The sequence below is a fragment of the Balaenoptera ricei genome, chromosome 16 (assembly GCF_028023285.1).
Source record: "Balaenoptera ricei isolate mBalRic1 chromosome 16, mBalRic1.hap2, whole genome shotgun sequence".
NCBI lineage: Eukaryota > Metazoa > Chordata > Mammalia > Artiodactyla > Balaenopteridae > Balaenoptera > Balaenoptera ricei.
This window is the reverse complement of record NC_082654.1, coordinates 107620610-107644505: the sequence shown is the minus strand read 5'-3', so window position 1 is coordinate 107644505 and position 23896 is coordinate 107620610. Positions and strand designations below refer to the sequence as shown.

General features: G+C 44.0%; 1 protein-coding gene across 1 annotated transcript in view; it reads right to left on the bottom strand.

Annotated features, from left to right (window-relative positions):
• GNPAT (glyceronephosphate O-acyltransferase) overlaps positions 1-23896 on the bottom strand; it is a 30866-nt gene that overhangs the window by 5941 nt on the left and 1029 nt on the right. The window contains exons 2-9 of the mRNA XM_059899081.1: positions 16084-16266; positions 11407-11583; positions 9346-9475; positions 6148-6275; positions 5391-5466; positions 4986-5137; positions 4708-4838; positions 3003-3226 (exon numbers count right to left, since the gene is read on the bottom strand). Of these exons, the coding sequence (XP_059755064.1) occupies positions 3003-3226; positions 4708-4838; positions 4986-5137; positions 5391-5466; positions 6148-6275; positions 9346-9475; positions 11407-11583; positions 16084-16266 (1201 nt within the window). The remainder of the gene's footprint in view (positions 1-3002; positions 3227-4707; positions 4839-4985; positions 5138-5390; positions 5467-6147; positions 6276-9345; positions 9476-11406; positions 11584-16083; positions 16267-23896) is intronic.

Below are 23896 nucleotides of genomic sequence, written 5' to 3'. Positions count from 1 at the left end.
AAGGTTTTGTAATTGCAAGTTACGTGACAAGAAAATCACATATATGGGAATGTAAGAATACTAACACAAGAAGACATGCTTCATACACACATACACACACCTCGCTTAGACCAATTCCGAGATGGCAAGGATATCGCTTTACAGCTTTGCACGTAAACCCAAGGGCAGCCCAGAGAGGCACTCTCCTATAGCTTCAGGTCTCTCTGAGCACAGAGGGATGCCGAGGAGATTTTTCTGGTTTTCCTACATCAAAGATAACTAAAGAGGCAGGCTCATAACAGTTCCTGGTAAGCCATCACCTGACACTACACCGGCCTAGAGATAGCCGAGGAGTTAGAATTGTAAGTACGATGAAGGGACGGTGATATTTAACAGCGTTCTCGATAAGGGAAATGCTTTTATCGCTCCCCTGGGCCAAAGAGCTGGTTGACAGGTGGGCTAGGCAGGCACACTTCTGGAGCTGGGCGACAGGCTCCGCCGCTGCTGCGTCACACGAGGGACAAGTGGGAGGTGTGGGTTTCCTTCCGGACTCGACCACATTCGCTTGGACTAATCTGCCTTGTCTCAGCCCGCGCAAGGTAAGGGTGCAGCACCTGATACCATATATATAATACAAGATGATTTATCTTACACATACAGTATAATGCTATGTATATCATAAAAAGGCCTAGATAGAATGCTTAAGAACATATGGGGTAATCTGGGTAAAAAAGCAAAAAGGAACCGAATACACGTAACACGTTCTAAATTAGGAATAGTGTTTGATAACTACATGATTTCTGGTACTTGGATACCAAGCGGCTCTCACTTTGTAACAACTGGAGTTGTCGTGGCAGCTGCACAGGTACTTTTCGCTGGGGACTGGCCACATATTTATCCCCTCTTGAAAAACCAACACCTCAGAAAGACAGGTGCCTCTGCTTTCACACGTTTCTGGGCCAAACATTCCTCTTTCACGACTTTCTGCCTTGTATTACAGTCGACATGTCCTTTGTTTCCCATCAGACTGTTAACAATACTGGGATTCGGATTCATCTTTACTTCCCTCCCGGTGACCAACGCTCAGCTGGCCAGCACTCCTGTTGGCAATTCTTCCCGGCCTCTCTCAGCCACACCGCCCTCTGCCGCTGCCTGGCTCGGCTTCCTGAGTTCTTACCTACGCACGGCAACCTTCTCGCTTGTCTCCCTGCCTCCAGTTTCTCCCCACTGTGGTCCATCTTTAAAACTGACATCAGGGGACCTCCCTGGTGGTCCAGTGGGTAAGACTCCGCGCTCCCAATGCAGGGGCCCCGGGTCTGATCCCCGGTCGGGGAACCAGATCCCGCATGCCACGGGGCAACTAAGCCCGTGCGCCACAACTACCGAGCACGGGAGCTGCAACTAAGAGCCTGTGTGCTGCAACTAAGACCCAGTGCAGCCAAAATAAATTAAAAAAACAAAAACATACCTCCTTATAAAAAAAAACACAAAACCTGACACCAGGCTGCTTGCTAAAGGCCAATCCGTCACACTTCCCTGCCTAAAACCCACGCCCGCGTCCTGTGACCTACAGACTCCAGTCCAGATCCCCAGGCAGCGGGCCTCTATGATCCAGCCTCTGTCCACATCTCCGTCTCCATCACTCCCTTCCCAGAGCCAGTGTTCTAATGTTACCAACCACCAGCAGGGCAAGGGATGCCCGGTGCTGTCACACCCGCCATCGCATGCTTCCTGATCCCTACATTAACAGCGCTCCTCGCCATCTGTCTTCCTGAAGCGCTCCTACCGTCCCACCAAGATGCGCTCAGTGACTTCTATGAAATCTTCCCTGCGCGTGGGCCCTTAACTACACAGCAGTCTCAGTAAGCCCCAGCAATGTGTCCATAGCTCTCTGTCTTTATGGCACCCAGCCCTCTCTACTAGTTTACACATTACTACCCACCCTGTCTTCTACACACCAGCAGAACCTCCAGAACGGGGTTGCATCTAGTTCATCTTTGTACCCCTGGTAGTTCCCAGCACGCACTAGGTACTCAGTATAGGTTTAATGAGTGGACAGTAAATACTTGACTATAAATAATTATCCGGTCTTAAAAAGACTGCATTTCCAATTGTAGTCAAAGAGATTGAAAACAACTTAAGCTAACTATTGTCATATACATCCCAAACTCCCAGCATAGTCTTCATAACTCCAATGAGGTTTTTACAAAGTTGTTATTATCAGAGAATTGTATACAGTTCTCCAAGATCAGCCCTTTAATCCTTACAATCCAGTGAGGCAAATGGGTTGCAAATATAATGTGGTAGAAAGAGGTGGGTGTAGGGGTTTCCCTGGTGTCGCAGTGGTTAAGAATCCACCTGCCAATGCAGGGGACATGGGGTCGAGCCGTGGTCCGGGAAGATCCCACAAGCTGCGGAGAGACTAGGCCCGTGCGCCACAACTACTGAGCCTGCACTCTAGAGCCCACGAGCCACAACTACTGAGCCCGCGTGCCACAACTACTGAAGCCCGCGTGCCTAGAGCCCGTGCTCCGCAACAAGAGAAGCCACTGCAGTGAGAAGCCCACACACTGCAATGAAGAGTAGCCCCCGCTCGCCTCAACTAGAGAAAGCCCGCGCGCAGCAACGAAGACCCAACGCAGCCAAAAATTAAAAAAAAATAAATAAAATTAAAAAAAAAAAGTTTAAAAGAGAAAAAAGAAAGAGGCGGGTGTAGAGGGAAGAATATGTGGAGTACAGAGTCATTGTTTAGTCTCCACTCTGCCAGGTAGCAAGGGCGGGTATTCTGGTCCTCTATCTACTCAGAGCCTCATAGGGAGAAATGACATGTAAACCGTTATTCTCAAATAATTGATATGCTACGTTCAATGTCCTAGAGTGATAAAAACAGATTAGGCTTTCTTTCTTTGAGCAATGCTTTGCTTAAAGTCCTATATGGGTTTTTTTCACGTCTAGGCTACAACGTTTCCAAATTAAGAGATAAAAAAACAAGCATTCTCACCACATATGTCCCACATACATACCAGGCCAAGTGAGAAAACCCCCGAAGGCCTGGGCTAAGCCTTTCAGCCATAAAGTCTTTTCCAACAGGGCATCGAAGTCCATGGATGGCCGGTTCTGAAGCAGAACAGCAACTATTAGTGGCCACGGGCTCAGAACCAGGTTTTGAATTTGCAGGAGCTGCATTCTATAGGCAACTTCAGTGACAAAGGCGTGCATGTCCTCTGACTGTTTCTGAGGAATATATCTAAAAGGAAGAAGACAGAACAACCAATTACAGTTCTGCTACTTAGACAATGTGAGTGGAGAAGGGAATGGGAGCAGACAGACCCTTTAGAAGGTTTCTCATACTTTCTGCCAACTGAATTCTCTCAGGTCACGCTGCAAAAATATACTTTCACTTTACTAGAGTGGGATCTGTCCATTCGTCTCTGGACTATGCTCTTGAGAGGTGCTTAAGAATACTCAAGGTAAGAGGGTTGGTTCTATTATCCCTGGTTCCAGGCCAAAACAAACAGACAAATAAACAGACAAAAAACACTTGCTGCTGCTTTGTAAGTGGCTGCATCACTTCTCCTGTGAAAACCGATGCCTCCTCCCGTGTACTGAACTGCTTTGTCTCCCGAGAATCCACGGTACTTTGAACACGTCTCTTGCAGAACACACCTAACAGGCGATGACATGATATGTATGGCAACTGCTCGTGCCTGTACTGACAGGCTGCACCGCTGGCCTGACTACTGCTACACCGCCCTTCCGAGCAGCTTCAGGGCACCTGCTAAGCACTGCCTCGGTCCTTGCCTGACAGATTCCTCATGCGTGGATCACCCGGCGTTGAGTCAGATGATATCCGGAACCTACCCAGAGCCGGCTGGAGCGAGGATGTATGCGTAGGACCTAACAGCAGCCACATGATAAGGTGGCTTAATGTGAAAGCTGTAGCCAATGAGCACTCCCTGGTAATGGATACAACCGGCCAATTTGAGATGGACAAAGTGAAAGCTCGTGGCTGCAGAAAGCTAACATCTGCTTCTGAGAGCTGACGAAGCTGCGAGTGCGGCTGCCGGCCGCTGTGGGGCCACTGGCGCTACAGATAAATTATGATGCTGCAGTCATGGAAGCCTGGCTGGGCAGGCGGTTTGTCCCCTTTACTCCTGCGGGTGTATTTCTCTACATTAAGAAAACCCAAATGTGTATCTGTACCTGCACCCTGAAAGAAGCTAACACAGTTCCTTGCCCACAAAACTATAACCTTCTTGAGAACAGGGACTCACTCCCATTCATTATTATCAAACAATCATTTCTAGGATCAAAAACAATACTTAGTACACACTTCGGCTGGCCTACCAATAGGAATTGTGCTCGACAATTCCCATACATGCACTTGTTAACACCAGCTTATTTCTTCACACTTTTAAGTCAGTAGGGTACTAGGGAGGGAGCTTGGGGAGAAGGAATCAAAAGAAGCATCTATTACTTTGAGAGTAGGCAATGGGTTTTGTCTTTTGTTTTGTTTGTTTGAGCATTGTCTGGCTTTGCATGCTTAATGTATATATCCTGCAGTTAAGTGTCTGGCGAACATACTAATTGAAGCTTTCTGCTTCTCCGGGGTGTGATCTCAGATAACCAAGTTTCAGTGCCAGAAGTGGTCAACTCAAGAATCGCAGTTTACACTTTCAGATTTTCATCCTTGTTTCTATGTCAGTTATGAAAACACAGGCCTTGCACCTTGGAACCAAGTTATATGGGCTCTGACGCATCCTCCCAGCTGCCAGAGATCGAAGCGACACAGGGTCTCCGAAGTACACATGAATGTTTCCAAACTTTTCAGAGAGAATCTTCCTGGCTTTCAACAATCCCTGAGAGTACCACAACAGGGGAAAAGAAAACAGGAATACATTCAGAAATCAGTTGGTGTATAAAGTACATCATAAATAAATATAAATTGAAAGAAATTTAATTTCTTTAAATGCCAGTACAATCAAGCTTGGCTACCCTTTACGTACAGTTGTAGATTCTTTCGGCTTAGGAACCCCTAGGAGCTCATAAGCATACAGAGTTTCTTCCAATATCCTGTCGTAACTGATGCTGATTGGAACAAGGTAGGTATCAAAAACTTCTCTTTTAAAAAACGGTTCCATCACAATATTCAGAAGACCTGTAAACGTAGGGAGAAATGATTGTTCAAACATATTGAAAAGGAGAGCAAACAAGGCCACAGGAACATACTAAAAGTATACATTATATACCAAGCCCATAAATAGAAAACAGTTGAACTTAAAGAAACAGTTATACTTATGAAGTAAAGAACATCTTGCAAAAAAAGTGTCAAGTTCTATTTAGCAGCTACGATGACACCACGCCTGAAGCCTCTGGGTTTGTGTTTTCCCTTCAGTCTGTAAGGAACCTACCAAATTTTGGAGTCAGTGTCTTGGCGGAGCGGCTTCTGGTCCCTTCGAGGAAAAATTCAACAGGAGCATAACCATTCTTTAAAGAGAAAACACAAACAAACACAACAAAACACAAAACCCATTGCCTACTCTCAAAGTGATAAATGCTTCTTTTGATTCCTTTTCCCGAGTTCCCTCCCCAGCCCTCTGAGCAAACACTGCTCACAGTGAAACTTAAACAAGAGAGTCACACAGAGTAAACAGATTGCGCAGGTTATGCACATTCCTTGAGGGGGAAAAACCAGCTAAGCAGTCCATTCAGAAGTTACGAATTTAGGGCTTCCCTGGTGGCACAGTGGATAAGAATCTGCCTGCCAATGCAGGGGACACAGGTTCGAGCCCTGGTCCGGGAAGATCCCACATGCCGCGCAGCAACTAAGCCCGTGTGCCGTTAACTACTGAGCCTGCGCTCTACAGCCCGTGAGCCACAACTACTGAAGCCTGCGCGCCTAGAGCCCCGTGTTCCGCAATGAGAGAAGCCACCGCACCACAACAAAGAGTAGCCCCCGCTCGCTGCAACTAAAAAGAAAGCCCGTGTGCAGCAATGAAGACCCAATGCAGCCAAAAATAAATAACTAAATAAATAAATTTATATAAAAAAGTCTATTAAAACAAAAACAACAAAAAAAAGAAGTCACGAATTTAAGTAAGACCTTAGAGCAAACTTCAGTGAAAAGAAAATACAGCTTGCAAGTACTCGGTAATTATTTGCACCTACCCGTAACATAGTTTTCACATATTGGGAGAACACCGCCCAGTAGAGTTTATTGCCACCAAAGGTCCGCCGCATGAAAAATGCCCCCGACATTCGCAGCAGCTCACTAACCATCTTCATTCCTAGGAAGTCTACGAAAGAAACAATGGTTAATGTTTATTTGCAGACCTTGAAGCTTTCTATAAATATCTCAACTCAGATGCTATTAAGATAGATTTCACGTATGTAAGACATCCCTAATCTTAAGAAGAAACATCTAATGGAATTAAGGAAAGAAGGGACTCTGTCAGCAGGTGCTGGCTGGGAGGTTACCTTGTGCACCCCACTCTCCATGCACCTCTGCATTTACAACCAGACCAGCTAGAGATGGGGGAAGAGCAGGCAATGGGACAGGCTTAACTACGCCTTCATGCCAATTTCCTTAGTCAGCACTGCTGCTGACCTCAGTGACAGACCAACATATATCCTCCATGCTCTGGACAGTCAGGGCAAACTAGCTCTCACCTTTCCTGTTTAACCATCAGGTAAAAATATCAATCTTCTTTTAGTGGCACAGATTAAAAAAGAAAAGCAAGTCCAGAATGAGAGAAAGAGTTCTACCACCAGTTTTAAAACAGTTCTTCTCATTTTTCCCTAATTTTCAAATAACTTCCTCACGTGTCTATATAGATGGAAATGCTTTCAAAGTGCTTAAGGTCCTGGCAGTTTTTACCTTACTGTTTACTGTGTTTATTAGCAAAGGTGTAGGCTTGAACCCCAGCTTTCCTGGCTAGCTTATAAGGGAGATGATAAACAATTTATTTGCCTTAGCAATCCTACTTTTTGGAATCAATCCTACAGAAATAAAAGCACTAATATGAAAATGTATTGAAAGCTTGTTTGTAACAGCAAAACTACCACATTATGATACATATACACTGCTGAATATTATATAGCAATGAAAATGTTAGACATGAAGTTGGAACCTTACCAAAAAAAATCACACCACATACAAAGATTAACTCAAAATGGATCAAGGACCTAAATATAATACCCAAGACGATAAAACTCTTAGAAGAAAATATAGGGGAAAAGCTTCATGACATTGGACTTCGCAATGATTTCTTGGATATGACACCAAAAGCACAGAAGATAAACAACAGATAAACTGGACTACAGCTGTCCCTGGGGTTGGGGGGAGTCTGTGGGGCATTAATTCCAGGACTCTCCACGGATACCAAAACACTTGGATGTTTAAGTCCTTTATATAAAAGGGAAGAGTATTTGTATATCACCTAGCACGTCCTCATACACTTTAAATCATCTCCAGATTACTTATAATTCCTAATACAATTGCTATGTAAACAGTTGTAAATACCATGTAACTGCTATGTAAATAGTTTCCTGTGAATGGCAAATTCAAGTATTGCTTTTTGGAACTTTCTGGAGTTTTTTTTCCTGAATATTTTTGATCAATGGTTGGTTGAATCCATGGATGCGGAACCCGTGGATACAGAGGGCCGACTGTACACCAAAATTAAAAACTTCTGCTCATCAAACGATACAATCAACAGAGTGAAATGGGAGAAAATACTTACAAATCACATATCTGATAAGGGGTTAATATCCAGAACATATAAAGAACTCCTTCAATTAAACAACAAAGAAAACAACCAACCAAAAGGACTTGAATACTCCTCCGAAGAAGATATAGAATTGGCCAACAAGAACATGAAAAGATGCTCAATATCACTAATCACCAGGGAAATGCAAATCAAACTCATGATGAGATACTACTTCACACCCATTAGGATGGCTATTATTAAAAACAACAAAAAAAACCCCTAAAAAAACAGAAAATAACAAGTGTTGGTGAGGTTGTGGAGAAACTGAACCCTTGTGCACTGTTGGTGTGATTGTAACATGGTGCAGTGACTGTGGAAAACAGTATGGCAGTTCCTCAAAAAATTAAAAATAAAATTACCATCTAACCCAGCAATTCTACTTCTGGGTGCATACCTAGAAGAATTGAAAGCAGAGACTCAAACAGGTATTTGTTCACCTATGCTCACTGCAGCACTAATCACAAGAGCCAAAAAGTGGAAGCAACCCAAGTGTCCAGGGACGGATCAATGCATAAACAAAATATGGTATATACATAGAGTGGAATATTATGCAGCCTTAAAAAAGGAGAATTCTGACAGACACTACAATACGGATGAACCCTGAGGACGTTATGCTGAGTGAAATAGGACAGCAACAGAAGGACAAATCCTGTTTGACTCCATGTACAGGAGGTATCTGGAGCCGACAGATTCATCGAAATAGAAAGGCGAATGCTGGGTGCCAGGGGCTGGAGGGAGAACAGAATGGGGGGTTAAGTGTTTAATGGAGACAGAATTTCAGTTGTGCAAGGTGAAAAGACTTCTGTGGATGGATGACAGGACAACAATGTGAACTTAATGCCACTGAATGTGCACTTAAAAATGCTGAAGATGGTAAATTTTATGTTTTGTGCATTTTACCACAATTGAAAAACATGGTAAAATAATTTAGATCTATTTACTGACCTACAGAGATAGCCACTGATATATTATCAAATAAAAATAACAACAGCAAGTAATACATCCAGGTCGTATAATCTCATTTTTCAACCTGAACCAAAAACCCTATGTGCATATATGCTTGCTGACGTCTGGGTAGGTGCAGTAAAGCGCAGTGCAGAGGACAGAATCCAAACTATTAAACACTGGGACTGGTAGAAAGAAGGGAGAGGGTTTCCCTGGTGGCGCAGTGGTTAAGAATCCGCCTGCCAATGCAGGGGACATGGGTTGGAGGCCTGGTCCGGGAAGATCCCACGTGCCGCGGAGCAACTAGGCCCGTGAGCCACAACTACTGAGCCTGAGTTCTAGAGCCCGTGAGCCACAACTACTGAAGCTCGCGTGCCTAGAGCCCGTGCTCCGCAACAAGAGAAGCCACCGCCATGAGAAGCCCGCGCACCGCAACAAAGAGTAGCCCCTGGTCGCCGCAACTAGAGAAAGCCCACGCACAGCAATGAAGACCCAACACAGCCAAAAATAAATAAATTAATTTAAAAAAAAAAAAGAAAGAAGGGAGAGGTTATTTTCATCATTTTCTTCAAATAACCTCGGCACTGTTAAAATCATTCCCGTGAATGCCTTAATTTTTATAATTAAAAAAAGGGAGAAAACCAATGCATACCCATTCCTGCTGCTATGACCGGCACAGGTAAGTCGTAGTTGTATAAAAGAAAAGACAGCATCAGAAAGTCAATGTAACTTCGATGACTGGGCAACAGAACAACAGGATGCTCCTGGATGGCTCGCTGTAGCTTTAAAACAAATGTTACACTTTGAATAATTTCAGCTTTCATATTATTAAAATCGTATCTTAAATCAGAAAATGGAAGAACGTGCGTATGTACAGAGGGAATACGAGTAACGTTTTTCTGTCTCCCTACCACGTACGCAGAACTTACTTCAGAGTTCTAGTTAAATAATCTCCCATAACGCAAGAACAGCAAAAAGATAAATTTTACGGATCGTAACAACGATGGTGATGATCACTAACACGTAGTAGTTGAGGAGCAGACTAAGCACTTTACAGGCGCTGTTTAATGCCACGTATTTGTACATAAGGCCTAAGCCTCAGCTTCCTCATCTGTGACGTGGCCACGCCTCTAACACATGGTGGAGCTAGGCCTGGATCTGTCAGTCTGAATGAAAGTCAACTGTCAGCCACTGCGCTAGACTGACTGCTAGTTTGTAGGAAGAGAAAACAAAACTCCTCTCAGGGAGATTAAAAACAATTACCAATTGTTAGGACCAAGGAAAGGACTGGTATTTCTCTATCTATGCACCGGGCTCACTGCCAGGGAGAGTGGGTGCCTCGTAGCAGGGAGGGAATGCATCCGAGCTCCCCGATCCACTCCTCGGGCTGTCAATCCCCAAAATACCCACTGTGTCAAGGTGTGTCTGTCTTCCTGAAATCTAAATATGTAACCCACTGAGGCAAGGTAGTCTGCGATCAGTTAAGACGTAGCCAGCAATATCCCCCGCTCCCAACACTGTAGCAAACGTTCTCCGACAGAGATGCAGACGGTTAAGTCAGCAATCTAGAAATCAGTCACGGCAGGAAGAAATACTTGGAAGCAAAGCAAATGACTGAATAAAAACAAAGCATTAAAAGGCATGAGGAGGAAGGCCGGTGAAGGTAAGCGCTTCCTAGTAAGAGAAAAAAGGTATTAAAAACAAATGAATAGAAATAATCTTCATAGGGAAAGCTCTGACTTTCAGAAAAAAGTAAACAATTAAATGACAGGAGTGATAGAATTAGAAAAAGCACCATTTGGCAATCGTAAGAGTAATAACTGATTCAAGCAAAAAACATCAGTGGCTGTAAAAACGAGTGGAGGAAAGTATGATAAAAAACAGGACACTGAAGCATCCTTAAAGCCTCTTGTCCCAAGATACTTATTAATTACAGGGGGACAAAGGGTAACTCTACAGTGGCAAAGAGCACTGCAGCCAACTGATGAACGTGAACATCACCAGGAACAGGCAGACAGAGGCCACGTGCTTCTGGGCTGATACACTGAGAAGGACACGGCCTGAGCCTAATCGAGAAGACATCCCAAACCCAAATCTAGGGACACTAGAATATAACTGGCCTGATGTCTTCAAAAGTAGTATCATGAAACACAAACAAAGACTCAGTAATTGTTCTAGATTAAAAGAGTCTAAAGAGATACAGAAGCTGACTGTAACACACGACGCAGGACTTTCTTTTGCCTAGACAGGACACAGCTGGGACAGCTGGTGAAACATGAATAAGATCTGTACTACCAGCACTGTGTCAATGTTCATTTGCTTATTTTGATAATTACATCGTAAGAGAATGTCCTTGTTTATAGGGAAAACACACCAGAAACGTGTGTGAGGAAAGGAAAAAGAACATGTTGTAGGGGCATCTTGGTGAAGAATATACAGAACTTCTTTGTACTACTTCTGTAACTCTGTGAACATCTGACATTAGGTTAGTCTGTAAAGTCTGTAACTAAGTGACTAAGTTAGTTTGTCTGAAGCCTGTAGATCTGAAGGTACGAGGAGAAAACACCCTGCAGAGAGGCGGAGTCTTTTCTGCTCAGGCTGGATGCCACCTGCTAACCAGGGCCTGCTCATCTAGTGCAAAGCGGGATGCCTTTGAGTTGAATAAATTGTCAGGGATTGAAGAAGAGGTTGCTTTTTTACAAGCAATACTCACTTTCTGAATACCTTCTTCATTTACACACACTTTCGAGAAAATTTGTTTAAATACTTTGCTCAGGGCAAAGGCACAGAACCGAATGGCTCCCAGACGCAGTTTGTGGTTCATTTCATCCAGGATCTCACAGGCTTCCTCTCGCAGGACCTCGGCAGATTGAAGGGATTCCCTGGAAAGCTACAAGAAAAGGGAAAGCAAGGATAAATTTCTGGAAAAAAAAAAAAGAAGTCAAAATTCTTTTTGCTCAAATCAGTAGGACCAGTTCCAAATGGACCAATGTTATTCTATAACTCAAAATGGTATGTTTTCTTCTTAATTTAAATTGATATAATTTAAGCTTACATCCAAATTCTCTAAAATAAGTTGTTGCTCAAGATCTAGTGTCCGAGAGCATACACTTAGTAGTTACTTTCAGTAGATTTTTGCAGCTGATTTTTTAAAAAATTTATTTTATTTATTTATTTTTGGCTGTGTTGGGTCTTCGTTGCTGCGCACAGGCTTCCTCTAGTTGCGGCGAGCGGGGGCTGCTCTTTCTTGCGGTGCACGGGCTTCTCACTGCGGTGGCTTCTCTTGTTGCGGAGCACGGGCTCTAGGCACGCGGGCTCAGTAGTTGTGGCCACGGGCTCTAGAGCACAGGCTCAGTAGTTGTGGCGCACAGGCTTAGTTGCTCCGTGGCATGTGGGATCTTCCCTGAGCAGGGATCAAACCTGCGTCTCCTGCATTGGCAGGCAGATTCTTCACCACTGCACCACCAGGGAAGTCCCACAGCCTACACATCTGAGGAATCAGGATCAGAAGGGAAAGAGAGCACTGGAGCATTGCCAGGAGAGGACCTTCCTCGAGACAGAAAATGCTCATGCCCGTCTGAGCCAGTTGAGAAGGCTGGGGAGTAGGAAAGACAAGACCCCTGGGGACAGGAAGGACCTGGATAGGTGAAGAACACAGGTGAAAAGGCCGGTTTGTTCAGAAGGCACTGGAGGAAAGCAGAGAAGAAGAGAATGACCCGGCCTCTTAACCTGTGCACCTGGGCTTCTCATCTGCCCAACTGATATGCTGTCCCTACAGATCCCTCTCCCTGGAAACCTGAGAGAAGCAACGGTCTTACAAGTCCTTGTCCCCAGTGATGTCCCTCTTCAGTCTCTTCTCCACGTCACAAACCTGAGCAGTCTCTTCAACGCAGAAGTCATCACATCCTTCCTTGGCTAAAGCCCCTTCAATGGCTGCTACTGCACTGTGCAAGATAAAGGCAGCCTGAGCTGGAGAAGCGGCAGCAGGGATGGGAAGAGGTAGACAAGTGCTATTTTTAGAAGGGTACGTCATTTTTAGCAGAGCACATCAGCAGCTCTTAGTGCCTGAGAGTGTGTGAGAGGAGAGTAAGAAGCTGAAGATGGCATCCAGAGTTTTGGTTCGAGCAACTAGCATATGAGGGGGGGGCATTCTTAGAGACAGGACAATCTGGGTGGGAGGGGGGAATATACACAGTACAGGGGTGGGGTGGATCCAAGACTTTGATTTAGACATCTTGAATGCTTTTGGAGTGCTTTTAGAATTTCCAAGTGGATACCCAATAAACTATAAAAATATATGTATGAAACTCAAAAGAGATCTGGGCTGAAGCAACAGATACTAATTATCTATATTACTTACAATAATATATTATTTTTGTATAGTAATATTATGATACGGAGACATTAGCATAAGGAAGGTACTTAAAATTCTGGCAATAAATAAAACTGCCCAGCGAGTGGGTAGATAAGAAGGGGCGAGAACAAAATCTTGAGGAACAGCAGCATTTAAAGAGACAGGCAAAGGAAGAGAAGCCCATAAAGACAACTGGGAAATAATCAAAAAGATGAGGTGGGCAAGCGGGAGAGTACGGTGTCAGGGAAAGGAGAGAGCGTGTACCAAAAGCTATCCAGGATTTGAATGAGGTTGATTTTAGCCACGAGGAAGGAGGTCATTCACCATCTTGGGAAGAGCTCCTACAGGGCGCTGGAAGACAGATTCCAGTGAGTTGAGTGGTACACGAAGGGTGAGAAAGTAGGGCAACGAGCATAGAAAACACAGCCAACTTCTTCAAAGAGCAGAGCAGAAGTGGGAAAGGAAGAGATGGGTAGTAAGTAGAGAAGGAATGTGGTCAAAGGAAGTCTAATTAAGTTGGAAGAGAAGTGAGCATGTTAAATGCTGATGGTAAAGAGCCGGTAACAAGGAAGAAGTTGAGACAACTGAGGGGACAGAGGACAGAGCAGAGTCCCCGAGGAGGAGGGGGGAGGTGGAATTCGGAGCAAAGGAGCAGGGTGGGGATTAAACTCGAACAGAAGGGGACCCCTGTTCCATTCTAGTAGGAGGGAGGAAGAAAATGATGGGTGTTAGATGCAGGTAAGTTAGGAGCCAGATCTCAGGGAGCTGAAACAGCCCTCACTTATATAATGGCTTACATTTTCTTTGTGAAGTAGGAAGAGAAGTCATCTGTCCAGAGTAAGCAGAGAAGGTAGGGTTGGAGGTTCAAGGAGAATGGGGCAACTGAAACTGCCGTTTTGGAGACAGGGAGAGAGTTTACTAGGGAGACAATCAATGACTGGGTAACACAGAGGGCCCAAGGGTGCTGCGTAACCGAGAATTTAAAATATTTCCAATCTACCTCGATTATATGATTCTTCTCAGCAGTACATTCAAGTCCGAAAAACACTGGCTTAAAACAGTCACACTTAACCTGGCTGTGCATTAGAATTACATGGGGAAACTTAAAAAAAAAAAAAGAAGAAGAAGAAAAGAGAAATGCCTGGGTCCTAACCTAGACCAATTAAACCAGAATCTCTGTGGATAGGACCAAAGTATTTTTTTTTTCATTCATTAATTCAAGAAATATTTATTGAATGTGTACTACGTGCTAGACACCAGGAATACAGCAATTTAAAAGAGAGAGAGAGAAACTTGACTTCACTTATGAAATAAGTTCAGTCAGACAAGATTAATAGATACCCCAAGATAGATCACAACAATATGATTAAGAGCATAGGTCATATGTCCGAATCAGAATAAAAGAGACAGCAAATAATAAAGATAATAAATAATTTTCCTGGGAGCTCCCCGGCGGTCCAGTGGCTAGGGCTCTGCGCTGTCACGGTCTGGGCCCGGGTTCCAACCCTGGTGCAAAACAGAGCACAGCTTCTCTCCCAAGCCCTCTTCTACGTCCCTATCTCAGTGAATGGCTCTAACAGCCTTGATTCTTCTTTCCTTCACTTCATTCACCCGACTGGTCATTTCTTAAGTCTGTCCACTTCTCTGTTTCTATAACCACTTGCCAGTCCAGGCAGCTACGATCCTACCAAGGGATTACTGCAGGAGCAGCACACACAGCCCTCCCGTCTCCTTTTTCGGCAGAACGGCGCCTCTAAAACATAAACTGATCGTGCCGCACTGCAACCGGAAACCCTTCCACGGCTTTGCACTGTATGTAGGATAAATCTAATTCCTTTGGACGGTTTACAAAGCCCTTCACGACACGGCCCCGGCTTTCCCCTCCAGTCCAACTCTTGTCACTGCCCTTCCTTTGCTCTCTTCAGTCTGGTTCCATCGAACACCTCTCAACATCATGAACATACACGCGCGCTTCTCCTTAAAATAAGCTGGTGGTTCCCAAACTTCACTATACTTGGGAATTGACTGGGCTTTTAAAAAACTTTGGACGCCTGGCTCCTCACTCCTGACATTCTGATTTAATTGGTGTGAGGGTGAGACGTAGGCACAGGGATTTTTAAAAGCTCCCTGAATAATTTTTTTTTAAACATTCCTTTTTTAAAAAAAATTTATTTATTTATTTATTTATTTTTGGCTGTGTTGGGTCTTCATTGCTGTGCGCAGGCTTTCTGTAGTTGCGGAGAGTGGGGGCTACTCTTTGCTGCGGTGCATGGGCTTCTCATTGCGGTGGTGTCTCTTGTTGTGGAGCACGGGCTCTAGGCGTGCGGGCTTCAGTAGTTGTGGCACGTGGGCTCAGTAGTTGTGGCACGCGGGCTCAGTAGTTGTGGCTCGCAGGCTCTAGAGCGCAGGCTCACTAGCTGTGGCGCACAGGCTTAGCTGCTCCGTGGCATGTGGGATCTTCCGGGACCAGGGCTCAAACCTGTGTCCCCTGCATTGGCAGGCGGATTCTTAGCCACTGTGCCACCAGGGAAGCCCCTCCCTGAATAATTTTAATGTGCCATGAGGTTTGAAAACCACAGGGATAAAGTTATTTGGTCTGCTAGGAACACTCTTCTTCACCACTTCACCTGGAAAACCCCCAAACATCTTTCAGGCCTCATTTATAAAATCACTTCTCTAACTCCCTACACAAAATTAGTTGCTCTTATAACTAATTAATGCCCCTGTACACTGGCCTCCCAGTAGCAATGTCTTGTATCATATTTCACTGTAATTGACTGCACAACTGTCATCACTCCCTATTAGACTATACACTTAAGAGGTCAAGAACACTGCTCAACTAGCTATTAGACACAAAGTCTAGCAAAGAGGCTAAGACGCATTACTGGGTACAATAAACATTTGATGAATGTGCTGAATATAGCAAAATCTAAAAAGATACATTAAAAATAGCAAAATAAATTCACAGAATCAAGAAGAGATAGAACATGCTGACAATGAACAATTCTGGCTATGGCTGAAGGGGGAATCACTTACCTGTTTAATGACATAATGAATCTCTTCAGAGTTGAGAACGCTACATTTAATCTCACTTGGCTTGCAAGGAGTAATTCCCTTGTAGACAAGAGGTGTGTAGCATTTCATGGCAAATTTCAGGTCGCTGACATGCCTCCTCTCCTCCAAAACATCTTCAAACTCATCCCACTTTTTGAGCTCCTTCTGTGGGTAAGGCAAATGAAAGAAAGTGATGCACATGCTGTAAAACTGCGTGGGTAAGGTTTCATCGTAGCCCAAATTCTTATTCTGTGACACAGAGTCAGAGCAGAGTGTTCTGATGTTAGGTTTTCATACAGTAAGAAAAAGAAATGTAGCTATTGGACTTCCCCGGTGGTTGAGAATCCACCTGCCAGTGCAGGGGACACGGGTTCGAGCCCTGGCCCGGGAGGATCCCACATGCCGCGGAGCAGCTAAGCCCACGTGCCACAGCTACTGAGCCTGCGCTCTAGAGCCCGCGAGGCACAACTACTGAGCCCTCGTGCCACAACTACTGAAGCCTGCGCCCTAGAGCCCATGCTCCACAACAAGAGAAGCCACCGCAATGAGAAGCCCGCACACTGCAACGAAGAGGAGCCCCCGCTCGCCGCAACTAGAGAAAGCCCGTGTGCAGCAACGAAGACCCAACGCAGCCAAAAATAAAAATAAAAAAAAGAATAAAATTACCAAAAAGAAAAAGAAATGTAGCTATTATTAGGATCAATGAATTGATGATATTGAATTATAATATTTTATTATCATATTTCTGATTGCTATCTTTATAAAGCCAGTGCCCCTTTATGAAAGTTAACAAACATAGCAAAGGTGGGACATTAGGCTCTAGAGTAATCTGATCAACTTTACAGGTTTCGTCAATCACACCAATAAACTTGTTTTGTCTGCCTCTCTCACTTAGTTTTAAAAATTAAAGCGTACATCAGAGAGTCAAGATTATGTCAAATCAAATAAAACTACATGGCTGCAAACCCAAGACAAACGTGCTCCCATATAAGCTACTGTGGAGCAGTCTGTATTTTGCTGTGTTACTTTCTTTTCTCCTTTCAACCCACTGCAATTCAGCTTCTATCCAACCAGCCCCTGAAACTGCTCGTTATTAGGCTACCAACGACTGCTGAATTGTTAATTCTTAAAAGTTTGTTTTCCTGATGATAAAAGTAATAGCAGTAATAATAAGTACAGCTAACACGCGTCGTTGCTTCCTAGGTGTCAGGCACTATCCTGAGAACGTTACCTGTATGAAGGGGCAATCAATTCTCACAACAAACCTATGAGGTAGTTGTCACCACTACCACGTTTCACAATGGGGAGATCAAGGCACAGAGAAGCGAAATAACTCAGCCAAGGTCCCACAGCTCTCAGAGGGCAGAGACATGATTCAAGCTGAAGCCTTATCGCTTCACAGACCCTTTTCCTAACCACTACCCTATACTACTCAGCATGCTAATTATGGAAGATTTGGAAACGTGGAGACATACAAGCAAAGATAAACTGCCCACAATGTTACACCCTGGGAATAACTACTCTTAACACTTACTAGTTCCCTTATTTTTTTCATTCATAGATACAAAAATACGTATTTTTAAATTTAAAACATGGACCCTACCAAATATAGTTTATCTTGCCTTATCAACTGTATTCTGAATACTTCCCTATATTAAATATTGTTTTAAAATATTTTAGTGGCTGCACCGTCACCTTTATATTCCCTAATTTCTTAATATAATTTTTTAATTACCAAAGTGATACATGTTCATTATAAAAATTGAGGAGATACAGAAAAACCCAAAGAAGAAAATTAAAATCAACTGTCTCCCAATGAGCCAGAGACCATTTCAGTGAATGCTTTTTTCTGTGCCTGTGAAAAGTCCCTCCCTCACCACACGTACATTTTGATTTGTCTCCTGATTTTTTTTTTACTTAATGTTATAAACGCTCCTCCATGTCATTTAAGTTTCTCCCACAATATTACTTTTAATGTTCGATATTTGGACTCTTTTTTTCATTCATTGCTACTATAAAAAGCGTAACAAACATTAATATTTCTTTCAAATCTAATCATTAGACCCTGGCCTCTTGCAAGTCTTTGTCCTCCTAGATCTCCCCACCGTGGGACACCATTCTCAAGCACTCCCTCCTTTTATTACCTACAACTATTCTGAAATGTTCCTACTGTGGTCTTTAATTCATGACTCTGTCACAGCAGAAAACCCACCTCATTTCTCTAATCCAGAGATTCTCAACCTGGGGGAAATTTTCCTCCCCCGGTTACAAATATGCGTTCTTTCCTCCCACTTCCTTTAATGTATGTTAACATCTCCATTCCTCTTTTCTTCACGCCACACGGTGCTGAGTACTCTCACCTACTCAACTGGTTTCAAATATTTATGCTTCTGAATCCCTTGCCCTGTCCTCCTCTCCCATCTGGCTTTTCCAAAACCGAACTCACTTCTCCTCTGCACAATCCTACACGCTGATTATTTTCCTGAAAGCTCAATCAATAACCCCACACCATCTACATCCCTCTGTCTACATCACTCTAGACCTTTCCTCCCTCACCCTTCACATCCAATCCGTTCCATCCTGCTAACACGGCCTTTAAGGATCCATCACGTCTACTCCTCATTCACATGCCCAGCCTGTGCTCTTTATCACAGCGGCTTCCTCACTGGTCTCCTTGCCTGTGCTTTGTCCCTTTGAATCAGTCTTCCATGGCACCATGCGCCCTTTTCAAAACACAATTCTGGCTTAAAATATTTACATGACACCCCTCACCTCCTTCAGAATAAGACCTAAGCCACTGCTGGCGTCATATGAGAACCTCTATGACCTGGCTTTTCCTTCTCACCACACTCATGGCCCACTCAACAGTGAGTGATTTGATTTCCCCAACACAGTCCATCGCTGACAGGCCTCGGGGCCTTTGCACGTGGCCATCTCTGCCTGGAATGCCCTTCTGTTCCTGTCATCCTTGCTTTGGCATCACTCTTCTGTGACAACTCTCCTTGACTTCCCCTGATGGAAAATGACTCTGCCTTCCTCATTAGGACTTCTTTACCTTCTACATACGTCTACTGTGGTATGTATCCCATAACATGTAATCGTTTGCATGTCTGTCTCCCTACTAAAATGCAATTACCTTGAGGGCAGGACAGTTTGTGTCCTCTTTGTATTTCCATCATCTAGCTGTGTTTGGAATATAGCACAATTGATCAATAACTGACCGACTAAATGTTAAGGTAATAAAAAAAAAACAAACAGAAAAACTGAGACCACCATTAGGCACAACGAGAATACAAATAGAAGCAAAGAGCATTTATATGGAGTTTAAGTGTAAAAGGATAGCATGTAAAACATGTGAAATACACAAACATGAACATTTTTATGCCTACATATATAAGTATAGAGAATATATGAGGGGAAAATATTCGAGCTTGGAATTCTGGTGTAAAACTGCAGTCGCTGTAACATATCGCATACTCCTGCTTATAAGGCTGAAGAACCTCAAATTTCACGGTTCTCATTAATGAAGTAATGGCATAAGTTATACAGGCTCAGACTTGGTAGAATGCCACAAATTACCATTATAAATGATATAATTTTAGGGACAAAAAAGATCTTAGAGACTTCCCATTTAGCGGTCCTGGGTGTGGGAACAGAAAAGGATCACAATCAGTTGGGGAGGTGTGTGTGGGGTGGAGGAGGTGGGGGGGGGAAGAGAAAGAGAGAGCGGAAGGGGAGGAGAGAGGAAAGGGGGAGAGGGGAGGGAGGGCGTCCTCAGAACAAGAACCTGCAAGGCAGAGCAGCACGTATGTACCCAGCAGGTATGTAACCTTGCCAGCTGTGATCATCTGCAATCCTTCCACGGTTCTGTTAACTGCAGGATCAAGCTCACACTTCTCACCACACGAGCCAGCTATACAAAGACCTAGTTGCCTAAACAAGCTATGACATCTCATGGCTCCCGCAGCTTTGTTCAAGTCACCTCTAAGAAGGGCATTCCTATCAAACACCTGAGCATCTGTTATATGCGTGCTATTGTGGTATGTGTTGGGGATATGTGTTGTCTAACCAAGACGGACACAGCCTCTTTTGTCAGTAACCCTGTGCATGGTGGTACCAGTTGTTGAGACAGGGCACTTACAAATGGCCATTCGCCACCGTTCACCTGGAAAACACTCAGCCATCAGCCACAGCTTTTCTGTACACCTCCTCTGTGTACCACTTCCAGATTCTCCCTTTAACGCAGGACCAAAATGGTCATCTTCTCCATTGAGTCTTTAGGGAATCCTCATTACATTTTCATCTAGAATACTTCAATAAACTTGTCTTTGGTGTCTCCCCTACAAGATTGTGAACTTCCTGTCATGTGTCTTATACATTTTTGTATTCCCAGTCCTTCAATCATTGTTTGTGGAATGAAGAAATAAATTACTAAATGAAGCCACTTCTTGAGCCCTGTTGATGACAGCTCTCCAACATTCACAGTCTAAAGCTCAAACTTCTCCCAATCTGGTCTAACTCAATGTCTAATCCAGTGGTTTTTAACCCAGGCTGCACATTAAAATAACTTGGGGAACTTAAAATATTGATGCCAAGGCCCCCCTAAAGATTCTTGATTAATTTGGTCTGGGAGGGGTACCTGGGTTATCAAAAGCATTTTTGAAAGTACTCTAAGTGATCCCTACATGCAGCCAGGGTTGAGTGTTACTGCTCATTAACTGGCCTTCCCTACGCCATGCTGGAGAAGTATTTACCATCATAAAATAAATACTCACCCAGGAGCACGATACAATGAGGAGGCCAAGTGAGAAGAATGAGGTGAACGATTTTCCCCCCATTGTTCGTCTTCCCTATCTTACTTTGCAGAGTGGGCCTCTCCTGATTGCCAGTTAAACAGGCCTCTCCTTGTACCTCCCTTTCAACTGCTCTGGTGGATCCATTCATTCAACAGTTACTGACAGCCCCAAACGTACCGGGCACCGTTCTACAGGCTAAGAACATGGCATGAACACGGTGGACAAGGAGCGTGCCCTGAGGGAGTTGAAGGAAAGGCGGACAACAAACAAACAAGGTAAGTTCGCTTAGGGATGCCACCGGTAGCATGCTGGTAAATGTGCAACTACGGGAGAGCCCTGGTTTATAGCACCTGCCAGTTTCTGGGGTACACACGCTCCCAGCGTGGCAGATTTCAAGCTACCAATACGACCTCACTGAATGTGGAGTTGGGAGGAGATGCAAGGAGCCACCGTTCTCCAGGATTTCCACCTTACAGTGTGACAGATGGAAATAACTTCAAGAGCGTGGATAACAGGAAAATTTAGTGAAATAATTAGGAAGTGCTGAGTTCTGAGTATTAACTATTTTTAACGGAATTTGTTTAATTGTAAATGTATATAACAACCTTTAATTTTTAATAATGGCAGTGTTTTAACAATAGGCTCATAAGCTTCATACAAATTTAACAGTCAGCTTTGAGAGCCAGTATAAGACTGCTGTAGCACAACACTGACAAGAGAATATAAACAAAATAGAGGAACTAATGAGGAAGAGTGATTGGAGAGCTACTTTCGATTGAGTGGTGGGGAAGGGCCTCTTTGAGCTGGGACCTCAATAATAAAAAAAATCAGCCAGCAATGCAAGGTTCTGGGAGAACAGAGCACACCACACAGAGAGGGCTACAAGCACTCCGAGAAGGAAGCATGCTTACTTCTGAGAAACGGAAGGCCAGTGCGGCTGGACCAGCGAGCAGGATTGGTCATACCAGAGACGGAACAATTACCTAATTACGTAGAGTCTTGTAGGACACGGTAAAGAGTCTAGACTTCCCATTCAGACTCCAACAGGGAGCCATCATTTGGGTTACGGGTACACCGGTGATTACGCAATCCCAGTCTGCTTTTCATCTGTGGTCTCATTGGAGGATTTCAAGCAGACGTATGGCTTCAGACACCACCTACTGGCGGAGGCTGCCATATCTGTATATTTAGGCCAGACCCTCCTCTTCTACTCTGGTACCGCATTTCTAACGCTCTTTGGAGGTCTCCCCAACACTTCGTGAGGTATCTGGTCCGTTAACAGGATAATCCACAAGTTAAAAATCATTAATTTTGCCTCTTTCACCTCAAACTCAACACATCCTAAGTTGAAATGACTGTTCTATTACCCCGACCAAATCTGCTCCTCTTCCTCTTTCTCATCAGTGAAAGGCATCGTCGTCCGCCCAGCTGCCAGATCGCAGAAACGGGGAGTCAACTTCAGACTGCGGCCTCTTCCCTAGCTACCACATTCAACTGCCCTGAATACCACACAAACTCACCCGCCTCCCTCCTCGCCAGACTCACGGCCACTGCCTCACTGCAGGCTTTCGTCACCTCCCTGGATTTACTGCGACAGCGTCCTAACTGACCTCCACGCTTCCGGTATCAGATTCCTTCTGCAACGAATTCTCTTTCTACAGCCTCTGCTTACACATCGATAAAAGAGGTTACCCACATAATCATGCCAGAAACCTAGTAGTCTTCTCAGACTTTCAAAAATACAAATCCTATCATCCTTAAATGGTGTCCCATAGAATGAAGATTTTATCCTGAAGGGCGTTTAAAAACATAAAATTCCTTTAGGAAATATCCTCTGCCTACTTCCTTAGTTTCGTTTCTCACGTCCCCTTTATTCTACCCTTACCTATCTTGGTTCCCCCAAACATGCCAAGGAGTGGTCTTCTTACACTGATGCCTAGGACAGTCTTCCTCTCCCTCACCTCCCGTTCATACCTCAAAATCTCAGCTCAGGTGTCACATTCTCTTAGAAGCCTCCTCCAAGTCCCCAGACAGGTCAGGTGCTCCTTCCCAGCCCTCCCACAATATACTGGGCACGCTTCAATCACTGGGCTTCTCTCACTTAACTGCGATTACTCCTTTATTCTCAGGACATCCTTTGAAGTCCTTAAAGGCAAGGGCTGGATCTTTAACTTCCATATCTTGCACATTGAGAATACTGACTAGGACACTGTTAAGTACCTACAGCTGCAACGTCTGCTGCAATCAGCAGTATCTTAACTATCTCTAAGACTAGATTAGAGTATTGCACAATAAGAGTGTGGCCCAGGAAAGAAACAAGGGCAGTCTGAAACAGTAAGACAAAGTTCAGGTTAACATGAAAGTTAAGACTGCCGTCACAAGAGGAGTGAGGGCGGCTGTCCAGCTTCAGAAGCAGTAACGGCTTACATGCAATTAACTGCTTTAGTTTTTCACGTGAAAAAGGTGACCAAAGTCTTATCATTGGTGAATGGGGAAATAAAAAACCAACTCTTTCCTTCAATACACATGTGGAAAATTGCTGTAATTCACAAACCAGTTTAGGGCTGAAAAAAACTACCCATGGGAAGTCAGAGCTACACAGCAACCCTCTTTCCCTACATTTCGAGGTTGAACTATTTCACCACTGCGCTGTGCGGTGAGGTCAACGAAGAGAGAGGTCCAAGTGATAAATCTTGGGAAAGTGGACAATTTAGCAGCAATCATAAGTCCAGAGCTCTTGACAGCAAGGGAACAGAAGTTTCCCCATGTTCCACTGGTCTCCCAATTTGAAGGTAGCCATAGGTATATACATTCTTTTCTGAAACTGAGTTTTTTATCTTGCTCTTTCGTGTTTTCCCTGTTATGACCTTCCTACATAAATTAACATTATATTTAAGCCAGAACATTGGTAACATGACTTTAAACTGCATTCTTTTATTTCCTCCTAAGGTAGATAAAAATTAATTTGGTTAAAAAAAAAAAAAAAAAAAGTCAGTTGC